Raw genomic sequence first — 20096 nt, forward strand, 5'->3', positions numbered from 1 at the left:
TCTTTGTCCTGGGCCCCAGCTCTGCTGTGTGCTGCTCTCTACAAGGACGGAGCTGGGCTGTCCTCCAAGTGCCAATGCCTCCCCCCAGCAACCAGGAGCCACAGAGGGTGACGGAGGGGGACTTCCAGACGCCAGGAGAGGCCAGCAGTGGCGAGAGTTTGGGACATGGCATTCCCCTAGAAGCCCGCTGTGATCTCAAGGACGCCATGACACAGTGGCAGGACCTGGCTTCCAATCCCCATTCTCGTGCATCACCTGGAACAGGCGACTATGCCTCTCTGAGCCTCAGTTTCCCTTTCTGTAAAGTGGGGGAAACAGTAGTTCCTCCTTCCCAGGCTGTATGAGGGGATTCGTGGGGAGATGGGAGATGTTTGTGCTCGGGATTTATTTGCTGAATCGATGGAGCGGGCGATTCGGACGGTGATGGTCAAGGACAAGGGGCGGTCCGGGGAGGGAGGGCACAGTGGGACGCAGGAGCCGGCCCACATCAGTCTCTAAGAGCCAACTGTCAAATTTTCAGAATTTTGTGACCCAGTTGTTTAATAAGTTAAATGACAGTATACTAAAAATCAAAGTCCTCCCTTCTCAAAACTCATCACTTCCTAATTATTTTCCTACATCCGACTCTTAGCTATGCTCCTGAGAATACTGACATTTATGGTGGCAGCTACTGTCTAAATGGTTGGTTGCTCAGAGTCGGCCGTGGGAGTATTTACAGGGAGGAAATTGGGAAGCAGGACAAATCATGGCGTGGGGACAAGTCCACGCAAGGAGTTAGTTGTTAACCGAACACCAGCATCCCCCTGGGCTTGGCGCTCCTTCCCGGCTAAGCTACCCCTCCTTCGTCCTCCAACATGGCGCACAGGGAGGCTGGCGGCTTCCAGTGGCTCCAAGAGCTGGTGGCGGACGCCCCCTGGTGGCTGCTTCAAGCACCCATCATCACCGAGGCCCACGTCACTCCTGCACTTTGGGGAACTAGATGGACACCAGGCCCGCGCGTGCGTGTGCACACAGTGGCCTCGAGCAAAGGCGCTCCAGGAGCGTGGAGAACACAGGGCACCCGGACACCTCTCCCCGCCCAGAAGGAAGGGGTGACAAGACCCTGGCGGGACTGCTCAGATGTCCCCCACGTCCTTCAGCCTCTGGGTCCCCAAGCCCGTTATGTGGAGACCCCCAGCTGATTTTTCTGATCACTCCCAAAGGGGAAGAGAACGGCTGTTTCTCCAAAGCATCAGCCTGCCTTCTCCAGGGTCAGCTGCCCAGCCCACGGGGGGCCCCCCTGCTTCCACCGGCCCCCCACCAAAGGACGTCAAACACACCCTCCCTGTGATCACACTTGTTTTAGAGGGTCGGGGAGGGGCAGACACCCCTCCACTTCTCCCTGACTCTGCCCCCACAGCTCCACTCGGCACCTGCCTTGCTCCCTGGTCTCTCGTCTTCCCCTCAACCCCTCTGTCCTGAGCTGAGGCCCAAACATGCCAGACTCAGCCCTCTCTTGGAATGCTCCCTGCAGGTCATGCCCTGGGGTGGAGGGGTCCTTCAGAAGACCCGGAGTTTGAATCCCGGCTCAGCCATGAGGGTGGGCCACTGGCTCCGCCTCTCCACGGTGGCCTTGGCTTTCTGATCTGACCCCAGGGTCAACGTGGGTTTCAGATGTGGCCATGCACACACGTGGTGAACGTTGCTTAAACAGGGCAGCCGACCGTCCCGATTTGCTGGGGCTGAGGGGTTCCCACGACAGGGGACATCCGTCCGGGGCTAAGTCAGGAAGTGCCTGGCTAACCGGAACACCTGGCCACCCTGCGCTTCAGTCAGTGGTCAGCAGAGCCTCCTCCGGCCTGCCGCCTGTTTGTCACTAAAGTTTTATTAGGACTCAGCCAAGCCCATTCATGGATGGCATCCTCAGTGGCTGCATTTGAGCTACGGTGACAGAGAGGAGAGGTTGCAACAGCCGCCTCATGGCCCACCAAACCTGAAATAGCTACTCTCTGGCCCTTTAGGAAAAGTTTGCTGGCCCCAAACTTAAAATGACAGCTAGTCAGTGCTCCTGTGAGCGGGTGGGGCAGGCTGAGCGAGGAGCGGGTACGGGGTGTTAACCGGAGACGGCCTGTGTGGAACCAGGAGGTCAGGGCCTCTGGGAGGATGGCACTGATGTTGGGAGGGGGTATTTGTCCGAGATTTGGGAGGAACCAAATTCTGGAGGCCAGAACTAGGTCATGGGGGCCAGCCCCCTTCCACCCCCAGTCTGAAGCCTTCCCCGGCTGCCCATGGATGCACTAAGAGGCACCCAGCATCCGAGAGACAATGCGGAGGTCAACCCAGCAGCCCTGCAGGGGCTTCCCGAGGGGCTGGGGCTGCAGGCAAACAGCAAAGGGCCACTGCCCGCCTGAAGGGCCCCTTGATGCCAAGCACGCAGCCGTCAGTCAACCATCAATATTTATTGGGTGTCTGCTCTGCGTCGGAGGATGGGCCGGGCAGTGGGGTGGCTCTGTGAACCAGACAGAGCCCACCCCGAAACGTGGCTGCAGGGGAAGGCGAGAGGGGGCAGGAGGGGGTTGCTCTGTCAGCAGATGGCCCTCGTGGGTCCACACAGTCCCGAAGAAGGGGGCAGCCCTGGGGTCTCCAGACTCGCCGCAGTCCTCACAGGCTGAGACCGGGGGAGCCGCCCAAGAAAACCCAGGCTGCCCCAAATAGGGGAGCGGCAGGACATGGCCTCCGGGGCCCAGCACTCCTCCTGAATGCCCCCTTCCTGTGGGTGACCACGGCGACCAGAAGAAAATGGGAGTCAGGGCGGGGGACTCCGAGTCCTCCCTGGGTGCACGGGGACGAGGCCCAGAAGCCAGGAGAGGGGAGGACAGCAGCAGGGGTGCTGGAGGGCGCCCCGAACAGACGGGAGGCAGGGAGGTGGAGGGAGTCTCGCCAGCCCCCACTGGAGTCAGGACGGGGGGGCAGCTCTGCGTGCCAGGCCTGCTCTGCCTGTTCTCAGTCCCGTGTGAGGCAGTGGGCAGGGGCCCAGTCCTGAGGGTGCCCAACCCCAGGGAGCTCCGAGGAAGCCCAGACCTGTGGAATTGAGCCTGAATGCTGGCTGGTGGCTCGGTGGGCCACGGAGGGAGCGAGGAGGCAGGGTCCTGCTCAGGAGGATGGGTTGGGGGAGCTAAGGGAGGAAGCTGTGCAGGGTGAGGTCGTCCCCGTCATGGTCCTCGCCGGGCCTCGCCTTTCGGCCCCGACCCTTGGGGGTGGGCAGGCCCCCATTGGCCATGGTGGTGGGCCCCTCGCCCCCCTCGGGCAGCAGGGACGAGATGCAAACCATCTCGGTGGGGGAGTAACTGCGCACGGGGTATGTGTGGTTCTTGCGGGAGAGGCGGACAGCCAGCACCACGGTGCACACAAGGAAGATGGTAGCCAACAGGGCCAGGATAAGGATGGCCAGCAGGCACTGCTTCACCGGGATGTGGTCCCAGGCCACTGTGGGGTTGGGGACCGTAGACGTCAACAGGGAAACAGTCTGGCTTTTTCCTCTGAAGCTGGTGGTGGCCAGAACTATGGACTGGGCCTCCGTGACTGCGGGTTGGGTGGTCAGTGCCTCCGTGGCTGCTGGTCCCGTGGACAAGACCTCCGTGGCTGCAGGTTGGGAGGTCAGTGCCTCCGTGGCTGCTGGTTCCGTGGACAGGACCTCTGTGGCTGCGGGTTGGGTGGTCAGTGCCTCTGTGGCTGCTGGTTCCGTGGACAAGACCTCCATGGCTGCGGGTTGGGAGGTCAGTGCCTCCGTGGCTGCTGGTTCCATGGACAGGACCTCCGTGGCTGCGGGTTGGGTGGTCAGTGCCTCCGTGGCTGCTGGTTCCGTGGACAGGACCTCCGTGGCTGCGGGTTGGGTGGTCAGTGCCTCCGTGGCTGCTGGTTCCGTGGACAGGACCTCCGTGGCTGCGGGTTGGGTGGTCAGTGTCTCCATGGCTGCTGGTCCTGTGGACAGGGCTTCCAGGGTATCCAGCTCTGTGGACTGAGCCCCGTCTGTGGATAGAGCCTCCAGGAAGGGAGGGTTTGTAGTGACCAGTCCTTTGGTCAGAGGGCCCATTGTGACAGAAATCCCCTGTGTGGCCAGTTCCATGGTCAGGTTCCCAACGGCTGTCCCTCCTGCCCCCAGGCCAGCAGAGTCCTCCGTGGCCACCTCCAGAGTGGCTGGCTCAGGAGTTCCAGGCCCTGTAGAATCTCTCTGCCCTGGTGTCCCCATCACAGCCAGAAGCCTGGGGCTCAGGGAGAAAGTCTTGGTGCTGCTTTCAGGCGTTTCTAGCAGGTCCGTGCCTTCTCTGTCGACGTCGTCTCTGTGTAAGTACTTGGACACCCCTGTCTGGCCCCGGACAAGCTGGAGGCGGCTGCCAGGGCCCAGCAGGCTCAGCAGCAGGAGGAGCGGCAGAGGCATGGTGCCTGGAGGGAGACAGGAACAGAGGGACGTCAAGACAGCTTCAGCCCTGGGCTGCCAGGCGCCCCCGCCTACGATCCCAGTCGGCCACGGCTGGGAGGACGTCTGGTCTGGGGCAGGCCCCTGGCCATGGGCCTCCTCGTGACCCAGCACATGACTGCTAGACTCTCAGCAAACAGCAGCTCTTAATATTTATCAACATTGATAAATCCATCTGGGGGCCCTCAGCTCCCTCTATATGCTGCACAGAAATTTACTTGTCTATCCTTTTCGATTAAAGCTTTTTATTGTGGACAAGACAATCCACTGGGATGTAGAAAGAAAATATTGGAGTTTCTAGTTATATTAACTTTTATGTCACCCCCTTCATAATTCCTATTTTTGTATATATAATTTCTCAGGGGTACGGTAGTACTGGGATGCAGTTCATTAAGAGATCCATGTACATCTATTGGCCACTGATGGGGTCCACTGGTGGGAGAGTTTGCAGACAACAGGGCCAAAGGATAAAGCTGCTTCTTTAGACCTTTGAGGTCTCTCAGAGTCTGGTCCTGACCGCCCCCCTCCACCGCCAACATCCCTCTGTTCCACTCTCCCCAATCTTGGCTCCCACCCCGCACAGCCCTGGCCCGTCCCTCAGATTCTCAGTTTTTCTCATACTTTCTCAAGGTCGCAGCTCGATCCAGCTCCCCTGGCCGTGTCCTCGCTCACCCGGCAGGGATGACAGCACTTACCTCCTTGGCCATTGTGAGGATGAAATGAGGCGATGCCTCTGTGCCCATCACAAGCTCCAGCAAAGGGCAGCTCCTTTAGTTGTTTCAGTAAACCTACCCCGTAAGTCCTCAAGGGCCTGGAGCCATCAACTGCATGATTGGGGCCAGGAGAAAACTCAGATCTTTTCGGAACAACCCAGCCCTCCACGAGCGGACGGTCATCTCATTTGCCCGTGGGTAGAGCCGCTGTCCTTCCTGGTGTTACTCTTCAGCCTCCCGAGCAGGTAGCCAGAAAGGGCCACTTGCATTTTCTCGTTTTCTCTATCTTCCCTTACGCTCCCCGTGGCACTGGCTGGTGTTTGTGGGGTTCCAAATCTTACCATTGGGAATCCTGTGGGAGTGACAGCTGTGTTCTGGGGCAGGATTCGAGTATTCCTGGGCTCCCTGGACATAACACCCTTTGGAAGGATGCAACCCCAAGCACAGTGTCCGGGAGACAGGGAGCCTGGATAATTTCCAACGTGTCCCTGTACTTCCCATGCTTCAGAGCAGAGAGCAATTGTTCATCGCCCCCTGGAGGGACTCTAACTTACTCACAGTCCCCTCAGCTTCCAGGCTCCATCCGACCTCCTTCACATGTTAGTTAGAATTATGTTGGTTTCTAAAATGCCAGTCTAACCATATCTTAAAATAATTTCTTAAACCAAACTTTACGATATTTGTACTAGGCACATCTGGCCCTCACAAGTGTCTTTTCACTGAGGAGGGATGAGGCTCAGAGCGGTGAAGCAACCTGCCCAAAGACACACAGCTGGCGAGTGGCAGAGATCAGATTCGAGCCCAGGGAGGATTCAGAAAGGCTTTGCGGAGAGATATGACCTGGCTGAGGGGGCAGGAGGGGCAAAGGCCTGGAAGAGAGATGAGCTTGCTGTGTTTGTGGCTGGGGGCAGGACCCAGTTGGGAGAAGGAGGGCTGAGTAAGAATAAGGAGGACCTTGAAGGTCACATCCCCCAGACAGGTCAGCCCCATGTGCACCGGGTGTTGTGCAGGGCACAGGATGGAGAGCACAGACTATGGGGTCAATCAAAGGATGTTCGAGTCCCAGGTCTGTCCCTCACAGACTGTGTGACTTTGACACAGATCTTGCCCTTCTGAGCCTCAATTCTCTCATCTGTAAAGAGGGGATAAACAGAGCCGCTCTCATAGGGCTGTTGAGAGAATGCAGTGAAGTGATGATTCCATAGTTCCAGGCCCACCGTAGGTACTTAATAAATGCGTCTCTCTCCCTCACACACCCACACACACACATGCGCACACACACATTCTTTGCCTCCCAACCGGCCTTCAGGAGGCAGTTTCTTTGCACATGGGGTGATGTTCTCAGTTGGAGGGAGAGTATATGGCCCGACCTCGGCCCCACTTTCCCAGGAGCAGGGGACTTCAGGAAGATGTCACCAGCTGAGACACATTTCATCATTATAAAAAGACTGGTACCCACCACTGCCACCCGGGCAGCTCTCGGTTCCTCCGCCACTTCCTGGAAGCACAGAGGGAGGGGCCAAAACGCCAGGCCCTACCCATCAGTTCCTGGGTCGGGGGAGGTATCTTGGCAGGTCAGGGCCCGACTTTCTGCGGCTTGGGGGCTGGGGGTTACCTTGGAGGATGGGCTCCCGCCGTCACTGCCCTCGCCCCCACACCCATCCCCGCAGTCCCCTGCATGCACAGGCAGCCGGGGTGGAGGAGAGACTGTTAGCAGCTGTGTAACCTAAGCAGGTTGCTTCACCCTCTCTGAGCCTCAGTTTCCTCCTCTGTAAAATGGGCCATACGGCTTCAAAGAATGGTCGTGAGAATCTAATGAGATGCTGCAGGAAAGGTCTCCGATGCTGGCCTCCAGCAGGGGGTGTTTTATTTGGGGACACTCTTTGGGGCTGTGGACAGAGGTGCAGAGGAAAGGGAGACCTCGGAGTCAGGGAAGGCACAGACCTGGTGACCTCCTTACCTCCCCCATGGGCAGTTAAGGAAGCCACGGGGTCCTGTGTGAAAGCAGAGCGCTCCCCATCTCTCCCCTCCTGGGCCTGTCTAGGGCGGCCAGCTGGTCCTGGATATCCCCGTGTTAGCCCTGAAAATCCTTTGTCCCCCTGTCCCCTGGGGCCCGCCACCCCATGGGCTTCGCAGGGAAGGGACCACGGGCACAGCAGCCTCGAGCCAGGCCGCAGCTGTGCAGGCATCAGCCCAGCTGCCAGAAGAAAACCCGGCTCCCAGAGGTTCTGTGGCTCCGAGGGGCCATGTGGATAGCAAGAGAGGAGCCGGGCAGGGTGTGAGCACCGCGCACGGCAGGACAGTAACTTGAATATTTGCTAAAGTAAATGTATTGCAATATAACGAAAATGAGCTATTATAAAGCCCCCGCTGTGGATGGATTATTTCGTGATCTCCTCATCCAGGGAACTCATTCGTCTTCACCCCAGCACTGGCTGTCAGGATTCCCGTCACACAGACGAGGACAGCCAGGCTCAGGGCCGGGACTTGCTTCCTCCAGGCCCCACCTGCAGAGCGAGCCTTGGCAGGCGTGTGGTTTTTCTTTTTTGGTAACGAAAGTCCCCGACTGCAGCTCTGATTGCCGAGGCCTCTGCTTCCAGAGGGCTGTGTCAAATAGCCACATGGCCAGCGGGAGGCCAGACACAGTGCCCCGCCGCCTCCGCCTGAGGCCGGTTCCGCAGATCTTGGTTAATTTCAGTAACTGACCACTTAGGGCCACTTTTTTTCCCCCTCTTTCCGAGCTTTAAATGCTCCATCTTATGTTTTAAATTCACCAATAAAGCATGAGCCCAGGGACCTCTAGGCCCCCACCTCGACCCCAATAAAAGCAGATGCCCAGGCCCCTGTGTTCTCTCTCCCTACAACCTCGAGTGTGGCCCCCGGTGTGCTGTGTCACTTCCAGGACCTGTGAGTAATAAACCTTTATGTTTTCAAAGTTTCCTGATGGCTATTGCTGAGGGCATCTTCCAATCATAGTAAGAACCACAGGGCCGGTCCAGCCACAAGTCTGGTTATCGACAGGTTGAGGCCAGCACAAAACTCCACCTTTGGCCTCTTCCCTCCTCCCAGGGCAGGAAAAGAGTGGCTCACCACAGAAGCGGGCGGGCAGGGCCCTGCGAGCACAGCGCTGCCACATCCTATCGTCGTGCTGCTCACCTCGCAGAGTGCAGATACTGCCCCTTTCCTGTCTGTCACCCTAAAACCAGGTTGTTTCTGCCTGAGCCCCACCCAGGTGGTGTTGGGGCCACACCCCAGCTCCAGAGACCACACCTGCTCAGGAAAGACGCCCATGGGACTCCGGGAAGCTTGAGACCCGCCATCCCACATCTGTAATCCTGGGAGCCTCAGCGTTCCCGAGCTTGGACCCTCAGGATCCAAAAGACTGAGAGTCTCAGGCTGGGCGTGGAGCAGCCGTCAAGAGAAGGGAAGGCTCCAGATCAACAAGTAGGTCAAACCGAGGCCCAGGAGTGCCCCTGACCCCAGTGTAGGTCCAAGTCCTGGCAGACAGGACAGGCCCCCGCCTGACTCAGGATCAAATTCAATATCAAACCAGATCCAGTCCCAGCTCTGCTGCTTCCAAGCTGTGTGCCCTTGGGCAACTGAACTCACCTCTCTGAGCCACGGCTTCTTGTCTGGAACACAAGGACAGGGGCAGCGCCTGCACCTGGTGGGGCTGCTGTGGGTTGAAGTGAGCTGGCTCATAGTAAGCGCTCACTAAAGGACAGCCAGTGGCATTCTTATTCTGCATTTAGGGCTGTGTTTCTGAAAAGTCCCCAACCCCGGAACAGCTCTGACACCTCCCTGACCTTGTCAGTCGGAGAGGGCCAGGCCAGGGGGCCCAGAAGCCTGTCTCCACAGCAAGCCCTGGGCGCCCTGCACAGCCTCAACCTCCTCTGGTTTGCGTATCGCACGCGTTGAGTGTAGACGACGTGCCAGGCGCTGTTCTAAGAGCTGTACACGATTGGCGCACCCAGGCCCCACAACCTTCTTGTATTAACCCCATGTGAAAGATGAGGAAACTGAGGCCCACAGCCTGTAAGAGCGGGAGCAGGAACTTGAACCTGGGTGGTCTTGCTCCACAGCCCACCTCGTAGTCATAGTCCTATATAGCCCACAAACAAGGTCCATTCTCAGGAGCCAGAGCAAATGTTGCCTCCTCCAAGAAGCAGCCCTGGATTGCCCAGACAGGATTAGTCACTCCCATTGTCTAAACCCTTTTAAATGTTTGCTTACTTTCTAAAGATCTACTCCCATTGGCCCATAAGCTCCAAGAGGACAGGAACCACTCCAGTCTTGCTGCTCAAGCTACATGGCCAGGGCTTAGCAGGCGGGCAGGCACTCAGCTGACATGCCTGCTCGCGACACCTGCCCACTGGAGCACGGGCACTGTGGCTGCCCCGCTGCCCCCGCCAGACCGCAAGCTTTTGGAGGGCGGCGTCTCCACCAGATCCCCAGCATCCAGCGGCCTGGGCCCCCAGGGGCTCATTAAAGAGCAGTCGCAGGAGGGGACGGTGTCTGAGACGGGCAACCAGCACACATCCTATCTGTCACCCTGCACCTCCCGACCTGCTGTCATCATCCGCCCTCGCCCCACGGAGGAGCTGTTTCGGACAGGCTGTTTGCCTCATTTTCACCTGCTGCCATGAAATTTTGATACTGCAGACACCTGTTTCATGTTCCGTGGTCCTTTGTAGGGACACACGTCATAGGGGCATCTAAGACTTTTTTGACTCCCTCCACCCCCCAAAAAAGCCCAACTTTCACCTGCTGGGTCCCGAATTTGCTGACTGGGGACAGAGGAGGTGAGGGACTTTGCACACAAATTCAATGAGACCTACAACTGATTTTAGTTTGATGTTTATCTGAGGACACCTGTGTAGACAGACAGATGGACAAGCAGACAGACAGACATCCTCCTTTCCCCCTCCAGCCATCCTCTCTCCTCCTGGCCCGAGAGTCTCTCACTGCCACCTTCCTGCCCACGCTCGACTGAGGGGACCGAGAGACCCAAGGTGACCTGGGCTCCACGAGTGTCCTGCAGCCAGATGGGGCCGCAGCACGTCCGAGCTCAGCCACCTCCCAGCCCTGCCGCCGAGGGCAGCTGCTTCTCCCCTCTGAACCTCGGTTTCCTCATCTGTGAAATCGGGGCGCTGTTCACCGGCAGGGTGCCTACACGATCCCCCGCCCCTCTGGAAGGCCCCGCTCAGGCCCGGCTGAGGTTCCAAGGCAGCACCCGGGACACGCCCAGGAGGCCTGGCAGCCCAGCCCCTTCCTCTGTCCGGGTTTCACTCTTGCCTGGCTCCTAGCCAAGCCTGGTGAGGGAGGCATCTCCCATTCAGGGTGCGGCCAGCCCGGGCCACCCTCAGAGGAAGCTGCTCTGGGGCCCGGGGCGCCACCTCCGGAGCCCCTGCCCACTGAGAGGCCTGGCCCCCGGGGCTCAAAGTCACAGATAGGAGAGGGAAGAAAGCAAGAGGGCCCAGGACGGAGGAAAAGAGAATGCCAGGCGACAGAGCCCTGATCCTTGTCTATGGGGGGGGGGGTGTGTGTGTCTGTGTAGGGGGACACTGCTTTAGCCACCAGGCCCCCACCATTCTCCGTTATACCTCAAAGCACCCCAAATACAATAAGAGTATTCCATTATTTTGTCTTTTCCTAGCAGTAGTATCTTAATTCTAATATTTTAATAAGTGTCATTTTCTCAATCTCATAAAAAAAGCATGAAGAATTCGGCTGTGGAAATGATGTTTTTATGGACCTATAGCCTATGTGGCTTCGAGACAAACCCTGCACGCTCCCCTCCTTTCTGGGCTTGCCCAGACCTAATCCCAGCTCTGCTCCTGAGCCCTTCACCTCCCGGGGCCTCAGTTTCCCACCCATGAAAGGAGGGGTAGGATGATTTTTGGGGAAGCAGTCCTGACGCCTCTAATTTTTCAAGTCTGGGGTGCCCCCCAGCCAGCAGCTGCTAGCAAACCTGCAGGGAGGGTGGGGTGGAAGTCGAAGGGGGCAGGATCTGGAAGAGACAGCAGAACCAGGCCACCGGTCCAGGCAGACCGTGGTCCCGAGCCCGAGGGGCTTTGGTCTGCCCGCCCCAGGGCCGCAGCTCAGGGAGGCCCGGAGCCCTGCCTGGGACCTGCCCTCGGCTATCAGGCAGGCCCGCTTACCCCTTGGATTCCCCAGCCACTCCGTGCGGTTTTGCAAGCCAGCACTTACCGCGCTCAGCAGAGCATGGAACAGCTGCCTCGTGGGCCCAGGAGAAGTGGCTCCTCTACTCTAGCAACGAGGACTCAGCCCACGCTGCCAGGCGCTGCTGTGGCACCCCTGCCGCGGTCCCAGACCCCACCAACCCCCAACGGCTGTGTACAAAAGGAGGAAGCGAGAATGTGGTTACTCATGGCCACGTGACAGCCACACCCCCTCTTGCCTGTGACAGCTCTGGTGACAATGTTGATCGACATTGGGTGGGTAGTGGGAGACAGGGACCTGCTGGTCCTGACGTTACTCTTGGATTCCGTTAATGGTGAAACCACCATGGACCATGTGGAAACTTCCCAGGGAGGTGTGGTTGAGGGGGCACAAGCTGGGAAAGGCCACAGTATTACTCCACGGGTGATGGAGAGTGGGGGTGAGTGGGGCCCTCACCCTGGAAGGACGTGACCAGATGCAAAGAAAGGGACCAGGACGATTCTCCATGCTTGACCAAGAAAGGAGCGGGAGGAGGAAACAGAACACAGACCTTCCTGAGCTTTGCGAATATGACGCAGCAATGCAGGAATTCTTCTCAGGTCCAACCATGCTCTCTAGGTGCACAGGTGGCCCTTTCAGCGGCCACCAAGAACCTCTCTGGGGAGCTCATGGCGAATTCCCTGAGGGCGAGACCTGCCTTTTATTTCCCTAGCCTCCTTTGTTCGCTCAGCCAGCTCTGGCCCTCCAGCCTTCCTAGAGCTCCTCGTCTGGGGGGAAGTCAGCAAGTACAGAAGTAAGCAGACACAGTGAGGTCATGTCACCCTGGGTGAGCCAGGGAGGGGCCCTGACCCCCCTGGGGTGGGGAGGGGCTTCCAGCAGACTCTTCCAAGGAGAAATGGCACTTGAGATGACAAGTAGGGGTGGGCTGGGTGGGCTGCCCAAGAGGAACGCAAAGGCACCCCCAGCAGAGCGCATGGCACGGGGAAATGGAGGCAGGTCTAAGAAGGCACAGAGCTCCCAGGGGAACGAAGGAAGGGGAGGCCTCCAGGTCTGGCCGGTGGCTTTGCACAAGGTGGGGCTCAGGACGGACGCACAGAGAGGTTCATACCCTGCCTTGCCCACGGGTTGTTTTAAAATGAAAACCAGAGAGCCAGCAGGTGTTCACCATGACAAAACATGGATCATCTTAGGAAGCTACGGCCGGAAGGGGCCAAAAACTCATCCAGTCGGTACAGACAGGGAAACTGAGGCCCCACAACGGGGAGGGAGACTGTTGGAGCTCCCCACTCTTCTCTGGGAGGTGTGGGAAGAGCCAGCCTTCCGGGGCAGGCCCTGAGCAACACTGAACACACCCAATTCGGGGCTGGAGGCCACTCCCCATTTACAGGCATTCCAGATACATCTGGTTAGCCTGAGTGCACAAGCACATGGGAGGCAGGACAGTCCCTCTGCTGGGACTGGTCCGGGTCCCCACCCCCGACCCCGAAACCCAGATCCCCTGAACCAGAGCCCAACACCAGACCCATGGATCTGAAGCCGACAGCAGGGTCCCCAAGACACAGAGGACGAGGGGAGAGCACTGACCAGGAGTCAAGTGCCTGTGTGACCCTGGGGTGCCTTCCCCTTTCTGGGCCTCAGTTCTCTATCTGTAAAATGGGAAGTCTCCAAAGATGTGAAGTTCTCCAAGAATGGGGGGAGACGCCGATGGCCAAGTCAGAGGGATGCGAGAGCAGCTCGGAGGGGAACTTCCAGCGGGCCAGCCACCCATCTGTTCAAGTGGACAGGGGAGCAGCCCCAACTTCACAGTGGGAAGGACCCAGTGAGAGTTGGGCTCTGTGCTGGCAAGGGACTCTCTGTGCCTCAGTTTACACGGAGGGGGACCACCCATCCCGGTTTGCCCAGGACTGAGGGGGCTTCAGGGATGTGGGGCTTTCAGTGCTAAAACTGGGGAAGTCTCAGACAAACCAGGACCGGTTGGTCACCCTCGAGCGGAGCCAATCCCTCCCAGGCCACGGGGCCTGGGGAGCTGGTCGTTTGTTAGATTCCAAATGGGGCGTCAGAGGCCGGTAGCCCCACCTGCGGCATTAGGTGAGGGGACTGACTGGGGGGCCTGGAGTGAGTGGATGCAGAGCCCCACGTCCCCCAGACACATCTTCTCCTTCCTGTCCCCAGGGCAGCCACAGCCACTTCTCGGGAGGCTCGGGCACAGCTGGGGACAAGGTAACCGCCACGGCCCTGCTCCTGGGCCTTTAGGCCCTGTGAGCTTTGAACCCATGCAGGGGCAGCGCCCTGGAGGGGCCAACTCGCAAGACCAGGGACCCCATAACCAGCCTCTTACGAGCTGTGTGACCTTGGGCAAGTCGTTTCTCTTGAGCCTCAGTGTCCCCATCTGCAAAGACTCGTCATGCAAACACTTAACATCTCCTGGGCCTCTGCTGCGTGCCAGATGCTGTGCCGGATGCTTGGCATTTATTAAGGCTCACAGGGAGACCGTGCCTTGCTCAGGGTCACACAGAGTAAGTGGCCGAGCCGGGACACAGAGCCAGGCAGCCAGAAAAAAGCCCTTGTTCTGAACCGCTAGGCTGTGACCGTGCCGGCTGAGCACCTGGGCGCAGGTGGGTCTGCTCTGCACGCCCCCAGGCGCCCTGCGGAAGGGAGGGCAGAAATTCGCCACACGTAAGCCACGTCAAGGTAGGACTTGTGCGGCGGGATGTGCCCAGGAGAGGAGCGACTATCGCTAAGAGGATGCTGGTGCATGTCGTCTGTGTGAAGACCATAAAACCACAGCTCGTGGCACCTGATGCCTGAGAGACTCGAGCATTCAAAATGAGGTTTCCACTTCTATGAATGGGGCCCAGAAAGATACTCACTCCCAAGTGCCGTCAAAGATCGAAGCAACAGTGTGTAACACGAGAGAAACACCGGGAAGAACACACAGGTCCCACAGTCCGTGTCCCCGGATGGAACTGACCCAGGCACTGCAGTCATACATGTCGGATGCTTATAAAGCACTCACATCCTGCTGGGGGGAAAGCAGGCCGTCACGGTGCACAAAGAGCATCGTTTCAGCTGCATGTGGGTGCTTAGAGGACACTGAAGGAAACGCCCCCAGCACTCATCTCTGGAGGCCACAATCATGGCTGGCCCTTTCTTTGTGAATGTATTTTCCTTTTCTAGGTTTTTAAATAGAAAAGTGTATATAATAGTGTGTACGTCAACTTTAGCATCAGGAAACAGATTGGAAACGGTGCAAAGACCTTCCAGACACCCTAGAACGCAGGATGGCCAGCCACCTGCAGCTTTTGTCTGTCTCTGTCCTTCTGTAGTCTCTTGGGGACAGCTCCTGCCACACCCAACCCTGAGTTTCCCAGGCTGCCAAACTTGGTTTCCCAACGCCGCTTGGCCACAGCGATGTAGCCAGTCATGTCACTTCTCCAGACGCTCCTCAGCCTGACTATGGAAGATCTCCACGGAAGGTCCTCTGGAGGGGTTTAGGAACCCACTCAGACATCACAGACTAAGCCGGAGAGCATCTCATTCCCTAGGAGAGGATCAGGGAGCTTTTTCTGTAAAGGGCCAGAGGGAATCTTTTCAGCTTTGTGGATCTGTCACAACTATTCACCTCTGTCACCGTGACATGGAAACAGCCATGGTCCTTATGTTAATGAACGGGTGTGGCTGTGTGCCAATAAAACTTCACTTAAAAAACAGGCAGAGGGCCGGATTTGCCCACAGGCTGCAGTTTGCTGACCCCTGACCTAGAAAAATGGGAGTCACTGGCCATGAGGACGACCAGATTGCAGGAGGAAGTTACCCACCAGGTCCCCACTGGTGGGCGGAATAAACGCTGTGCTCCTCAAGACTATGCTGCTGGCTTTCTCAGTGCAGGGTGTTATTTGAGCCAGGCAAGTGCCAGGCACTGGGATGAGCCACAAACATGACACACACTGTCCTTGCCCTCTTGGGAACTACAGATTAGTGGTCAGGTCAAAAGCCACCAGCCAGGGCCACTGAACGTGGTCGGGCGGAAAACACAGGTCAGTGAATCAGGAGAATTAGGTCCCTGCTTTGAGCTTGCTGTGTGGCTTTAGGGAATTCACTTGAGCTCTCTGAGGTTGCCTCATCTGGAAAATGAAGATTTGAATGTTTAGTGCAAAACAATGCAAGGACTCAGGAAAGGTCCGAGAGTAGGTAGGGCTGCAGATGTGGGCAGAAGCCAACTGCCTCCCCTCTGACTCCTGGAGTCCATCTATCCGAAAACTTAAGAGCAAAACTCGCTAATAGGTCTCAGAGTGCCAGCCCTCAATGAATAAGAGCCGACGCCCCTTGCCTGCTCCAAGAGCAGGAACTCTCTCCCTGTGTAGGATTCCATGGCTCCCCATTGCTTTTAGAATAAAGATTCAACTCCCCAACCTGGCCGGCAATGCCTTGACCAGCCTCTTCTCTTCCAGCCTCATCTCACTCCCAGGCCCCCACGTTCTCCGCTCTGGCTCCTCCTCTGGGCTCCTTGTGTTTTCTCCTGACACACGACCTTCACATGTGTGGTTGCGTGGGGATCTCCTCTTCATTCCTCAGACCCAGCTCCTGTGCCATCTCCCCAGGAAAAGCCCTTCCTGACCTCTCCCCCCACCAACTCCGTGACCTCAGAACACTGTGCCCCTCACCAAGAGGCACGTGATTGCTTGATAAATGTCTGGCTCCCTGGAAGCTCCAGAAGCATGTCTCTTTTGCCCACTGATGCATCTCCTGGGCCAACCACAGTGCCTGGCACACAGTAATAACAACTGCCACATTTATCAGGTGCTTTTTCACACCACCACCACCCTAGGCCCTTGACATAGACTAATCTGTTTAATCATCACAATTGCCCCATGAGGTAGGTACTGTTAGTAGTCTCATTTCATAGATTAAAAGACCAAGGCCCAGAGAGGTTAAGCAACTCACCTAAGGTCACACAGCTAGTAAGTGGCAGAGCCAGGGTTTGAACCCAGGCTATCTGATTACCGAACCTGCATTCAATCACAGTATTTACTGAATAAACATACAGATTACCCCAGCTTCTCTTGGCTGACCCTGCCTGCTATGATTGGTCCAAGGGGATGCAATGCTCCCTGCCACTCTCCACTGTGATGTGAGCTGCTGGGGTGTGGACAGGAAATGCAGTCAACAAAGCCAGTGGGTGTTAGCTTCCTTTCTATACTGGAGCTCAGTGGTGGGCTAGCCTGGGAACCAAGGGCCATCGTGCTCCTGGGTGTGAACAGATGCCTGTTACTGCTGGAGCACCCTGGGTTCAGTGAATAGCTCCCTGGGCCCCCACTTGGACACTAAAGACTTGATGTCTAAACAACCTACAACCTCCTTGCGCTTGGACACTCCTAAACCATCGTCCATGCGCTCGGTGCACTTGCGTGAGCTGACAGATGGATGTGCGTGGTGGCAGTCACCCCAGTCTCATGGCTGGCGTGGGGCCCAGCGGCATCACCACAGTGGTCAGCTGCGCTTGGGCAGTGGCCTATGGGGTTGCACTTTGCTCCTCTGTTGTTTCTGGGTGGGGGTGCGATGGGGAGCTGTTCACACCAGTGACAAGAATAGCGCGAATGAAGACGCCATGGAGACAGAGGAAGCATCCAGTGGCCAAAGCCAGCAAGGCTGAGCTTCACCCTGGTATTTCCCAGCCGTAAGCTGGTCAACTATGCATTCAGTCATTGAGGAAAAGGAAGAGGGAAGAGTTCAATGCCTGTGGAATCCTAGAAATACACGGATGGGCAGGGACCGCAGCTGACTGGCCGGCTATGGCTGCGATGCAATTATCTCTTTGTAACTTCCTGGGAATGAATGCACTGTGGCCCCTCCCCTCAAGACGCCCACTTCCCTGAAAATGGGGAAACTGCAGGAAAAGGGGGGTGACGTGTCTCCTAGAATCAGGCCTGCCTCCCAAGTGGCCATCATGCCTCCGAGGAAGCCAAGGCTCAGGGAAGGACCCAGGTGGATTCCAGCCCACGGGGTCAGACCGCAAAGCCTGCCCCTTCCTCCCAGACAGACGAGAGTCCAACTGGCTGTGCAGCCTGTTTTGGGGGGCAGCGGTTTTCAAACTTACCCGCCATGGGACCCTCTGTTCAAAGGAAAGCAAAGATCTCAGACAACAGTGAGAACAGAGCTGCTCTAAAGGCAGGCCTGGCCCTGGAGGGTTGGGTGGAGGACTCACACCCACCCCCATACATCCTCTTTGAGTCAAGGGAGCGCTCCCGGGCTGCCAGTTTGACTCATCTAAAGGGGAAATGGCCAGCTGGGGGTCCACTGCAGCCGGGATGCAATTCCCTTTCTCGAATGGGAACAGAATTTGGGGGAGTTCACGGGCCGCCCCGGATTCTGGCTGCCACTCCAGGCAGCCCCGGGAGCAGGCTTCCGGGATGGGAGCCTGCAGAGAGCAGCCGTTCCTCCAGACCGTAAGAGAACGAGGGCTCCCAGGGCTCACCGGGTCATCCCGGGCGCCGGTCCAGACCTGCCCAGAGGGCACCCAATCTGGAGACGTGCTCCAGACTCAGCGCTTGTCCCGAGCTGGGCAGCAGCCACCCCGAGGACCGGCCTTCAGGGTGGCCCTGGTGAGATGAAGAACTCCAATCCTGGACCTCAAGGGGCTCTGATGGAGACAGACCTGCATGAGGAAGGCGTCTTGGCTGCAAACTCAACTCAACTTGGGTTGAGGCAATAGGATTCCTGGGGTGTCTCATGGAACTTAAGGTCAGAAATGCAGCTGGACCTTAGGCACCGACTCAGGGAGCTGAAGGGACCCAGAAGCCCGTTCTCCACGACTGCACACCTGCTCTGCCTGCTTGCTCCCTGGCTTCCCTGACCCCCAGGCTCCTGTAAAGGGAACTGCAGATTTGATGCCACTGGAAGTGGCTCCGTGGGCTCACTGGCCCAAGCGACTCAGCGGAGGCTCTATCCTGGCAGCAAACAACTGCACACAGACGATCCGACAGGCGCCCCATCCCAGATGACGTCTCTATTTTCAACTCATTCATTCAACTATCTATTAACACAATGTGCCAGATCCTGGGGACATGATATGAATGACACAAGTCCCTGTCCCCGCAGAGTTTACATTCTTCTTGGCAGTCAAAAACTCAATGAGTTGAAGAGCTGGTGGTAATAAGGTGTGATGGGGAAGACAGCAGGGGTGGGGGGTGAGGCGGTGAGCTGGGCAGATCCTGGGTGTGGGGAAGGCTGGGTGGTCCAGAGGGAGCAGCACATGGAAAGCTCCAAGACAGCAGGCCTCGTGAACACAAGGGGACATGAGAGGAAGTCCGAGAGGCGGCAGGGCCAGCCTCGACCGATTGTGAGGATCTTAGCTTCTATTCTGAGTGGCATGAGAAGCCATGGAGAGTTCTGAGCCTAAATACAGGGGCCAGCAAGCTTCTTCAAGGGCCAGACTGTACATATTTCAGGCTTTGTGGCTAGAAGGTCTCTTTCACAACTACTCAACTGTGCAGGTGCGGAGCAAAAGCAGCCATAGAGGATGCTTAAACACACAGGCGTGGCTGGGCTCCAGTCGACTTTATTTACGGACACTGAAATTTGAATTGCATACAACTTTTACTGTTAGATGCCACTGTTCTCCTCTGCGGTGTTTGTCAAGCACTTAAAAATGGAAAAACTATGCTTACCTTGTGGGCTATACAGGAACTTCCAGTGGGATGGATTTGCCTGTGGGCTTTAGTTTGCAACCCCTGCCTTAAGACCATAAAAGGTTACTCTGGTTGCTGTGTTGAGAAGAGACTGAAGTGGGGGACAACAGGAAGCTGGGTTTGGAAACTGTGATAGTTAACTTTCCATGTCAGTTTGACTGGGCCACTGGGCACCTAGATATCTGGTCAAACATTGAGTGTGTCGGTGATGGTGTTTCTGGGTGAGATTAACATTTGAATCAGTAGACTGAGTAAAGGAGACTGCCCTCCCCAACGTGGGTGGGCCTCACCCAATCAGTTGAAGGCCAGAACAAAAACATGTAATAAGAAGGGACTTCTTGCTGGACTGCCTTTGAGCATTGGTTCCTTGCCGCCTTTGGACTCAAACTGAAACATTGGCTCTCCCCAGACTCGAGCTTACTAAATGGACATACTGGGCATTGTTAGCCTCCATGATCCCATGCGCCAATTCCTTACAATGAGCTCTGTCTCTGTCTCTCTAATACACACACACACACAAACATCCTATTGGTTTTTCCTCTGGATAACCCTAATACAGGAGCTCAGTCAACACTGGAGATGATGGGGCACTGACTAGTGGGGTAACAGCGGCGGTGTGAGAAGCGGCTGCAATACAGACGTATTTTGAAGCTGGAGCAACATGAGTAGCTGACAGCCTGCGGACGGGACAGAGAGAGGAGTCTGGAGGGATGCGAGGCAGGACCCGGGTTGGGGGGCTCTCGCCAGGAGGCTGAAGAGGGTGGGCTTTGTCCTGGAGACCAGAGGGGAACCATCTGGGTCTCCCTCAGAGACCTTGACAGATTCTGTTCTAGAAAACATCACTGTGGAAGCAAAAAAAGGGAACAGGTGGGCAGAGGCAGAGGAACCAGTGACAAGGCTGTTCAAAGAGTGGTCTGGTCTCTCCTCCAGGGGAGCCTCGCGGTTCTGCCCAGGTGCCCACGTGGGGATCTCTGCCTTGCCGTCTTCTGTGACATTTTGATCCACTGCCCCAGTGGAAACTGCCCAGGGTGCCCAGAGCTCCTCTGTCATTTTGGG

The 20096-nt window shown here is 57.1% G+C and overlaps 1 protein-coding gene across 1 annotated transcript; it reads right to left on the reverse strand.

The window, feature by feature from the left end:
* Positions 1-517: 517 nt before the first annotated feature.
* SELPLG (selectin P ligand) lies at positions 518-11586 on the reverse strand. Its single transcript, XM_014862500.3, has 2 exons — positions 11380-11586; positions 518-4422 (listed from the first exon to the last, which is right to left on the reverse strand). The coding sequence occupies exon 2, from the start codon at positions 4415-4417 to the stop codon at positions 3155-3157; it is 1263 nt and encodes a 420-aa protein (XP_014717986.3). The 5' UTR covers positions 4418-4422; positions 11380-11586; the 3' UTR covers positions 518-3154.
* Positions 11587-20096: the final 8510 nt, after the last annotated feature.

Source organism: Equus asinus, chromosome 8, assembly GCF_041296235.1.
Source record: "Equus asinus isolate D_3611 breed Donkey chromosome 8, EquAss-T2T_v2, whole genome shotgun sequence".
In the NCBI taxonomy this organism is placed as follows: Eukaryota; Metazoa; Chordata; class Mammalia; order Perissodactyla; family Equidae; genus Equus; species Equus asinus.

Coding starts and splice junctions, on each gene's coding strand:
- SELPLG (XM_014862500.3), bottom strand. CDS start 4,417: ATGCCTCTGCCGCTCCTCCTGCTGCTGAGCCTGCTGGGCCCTGGCAGC.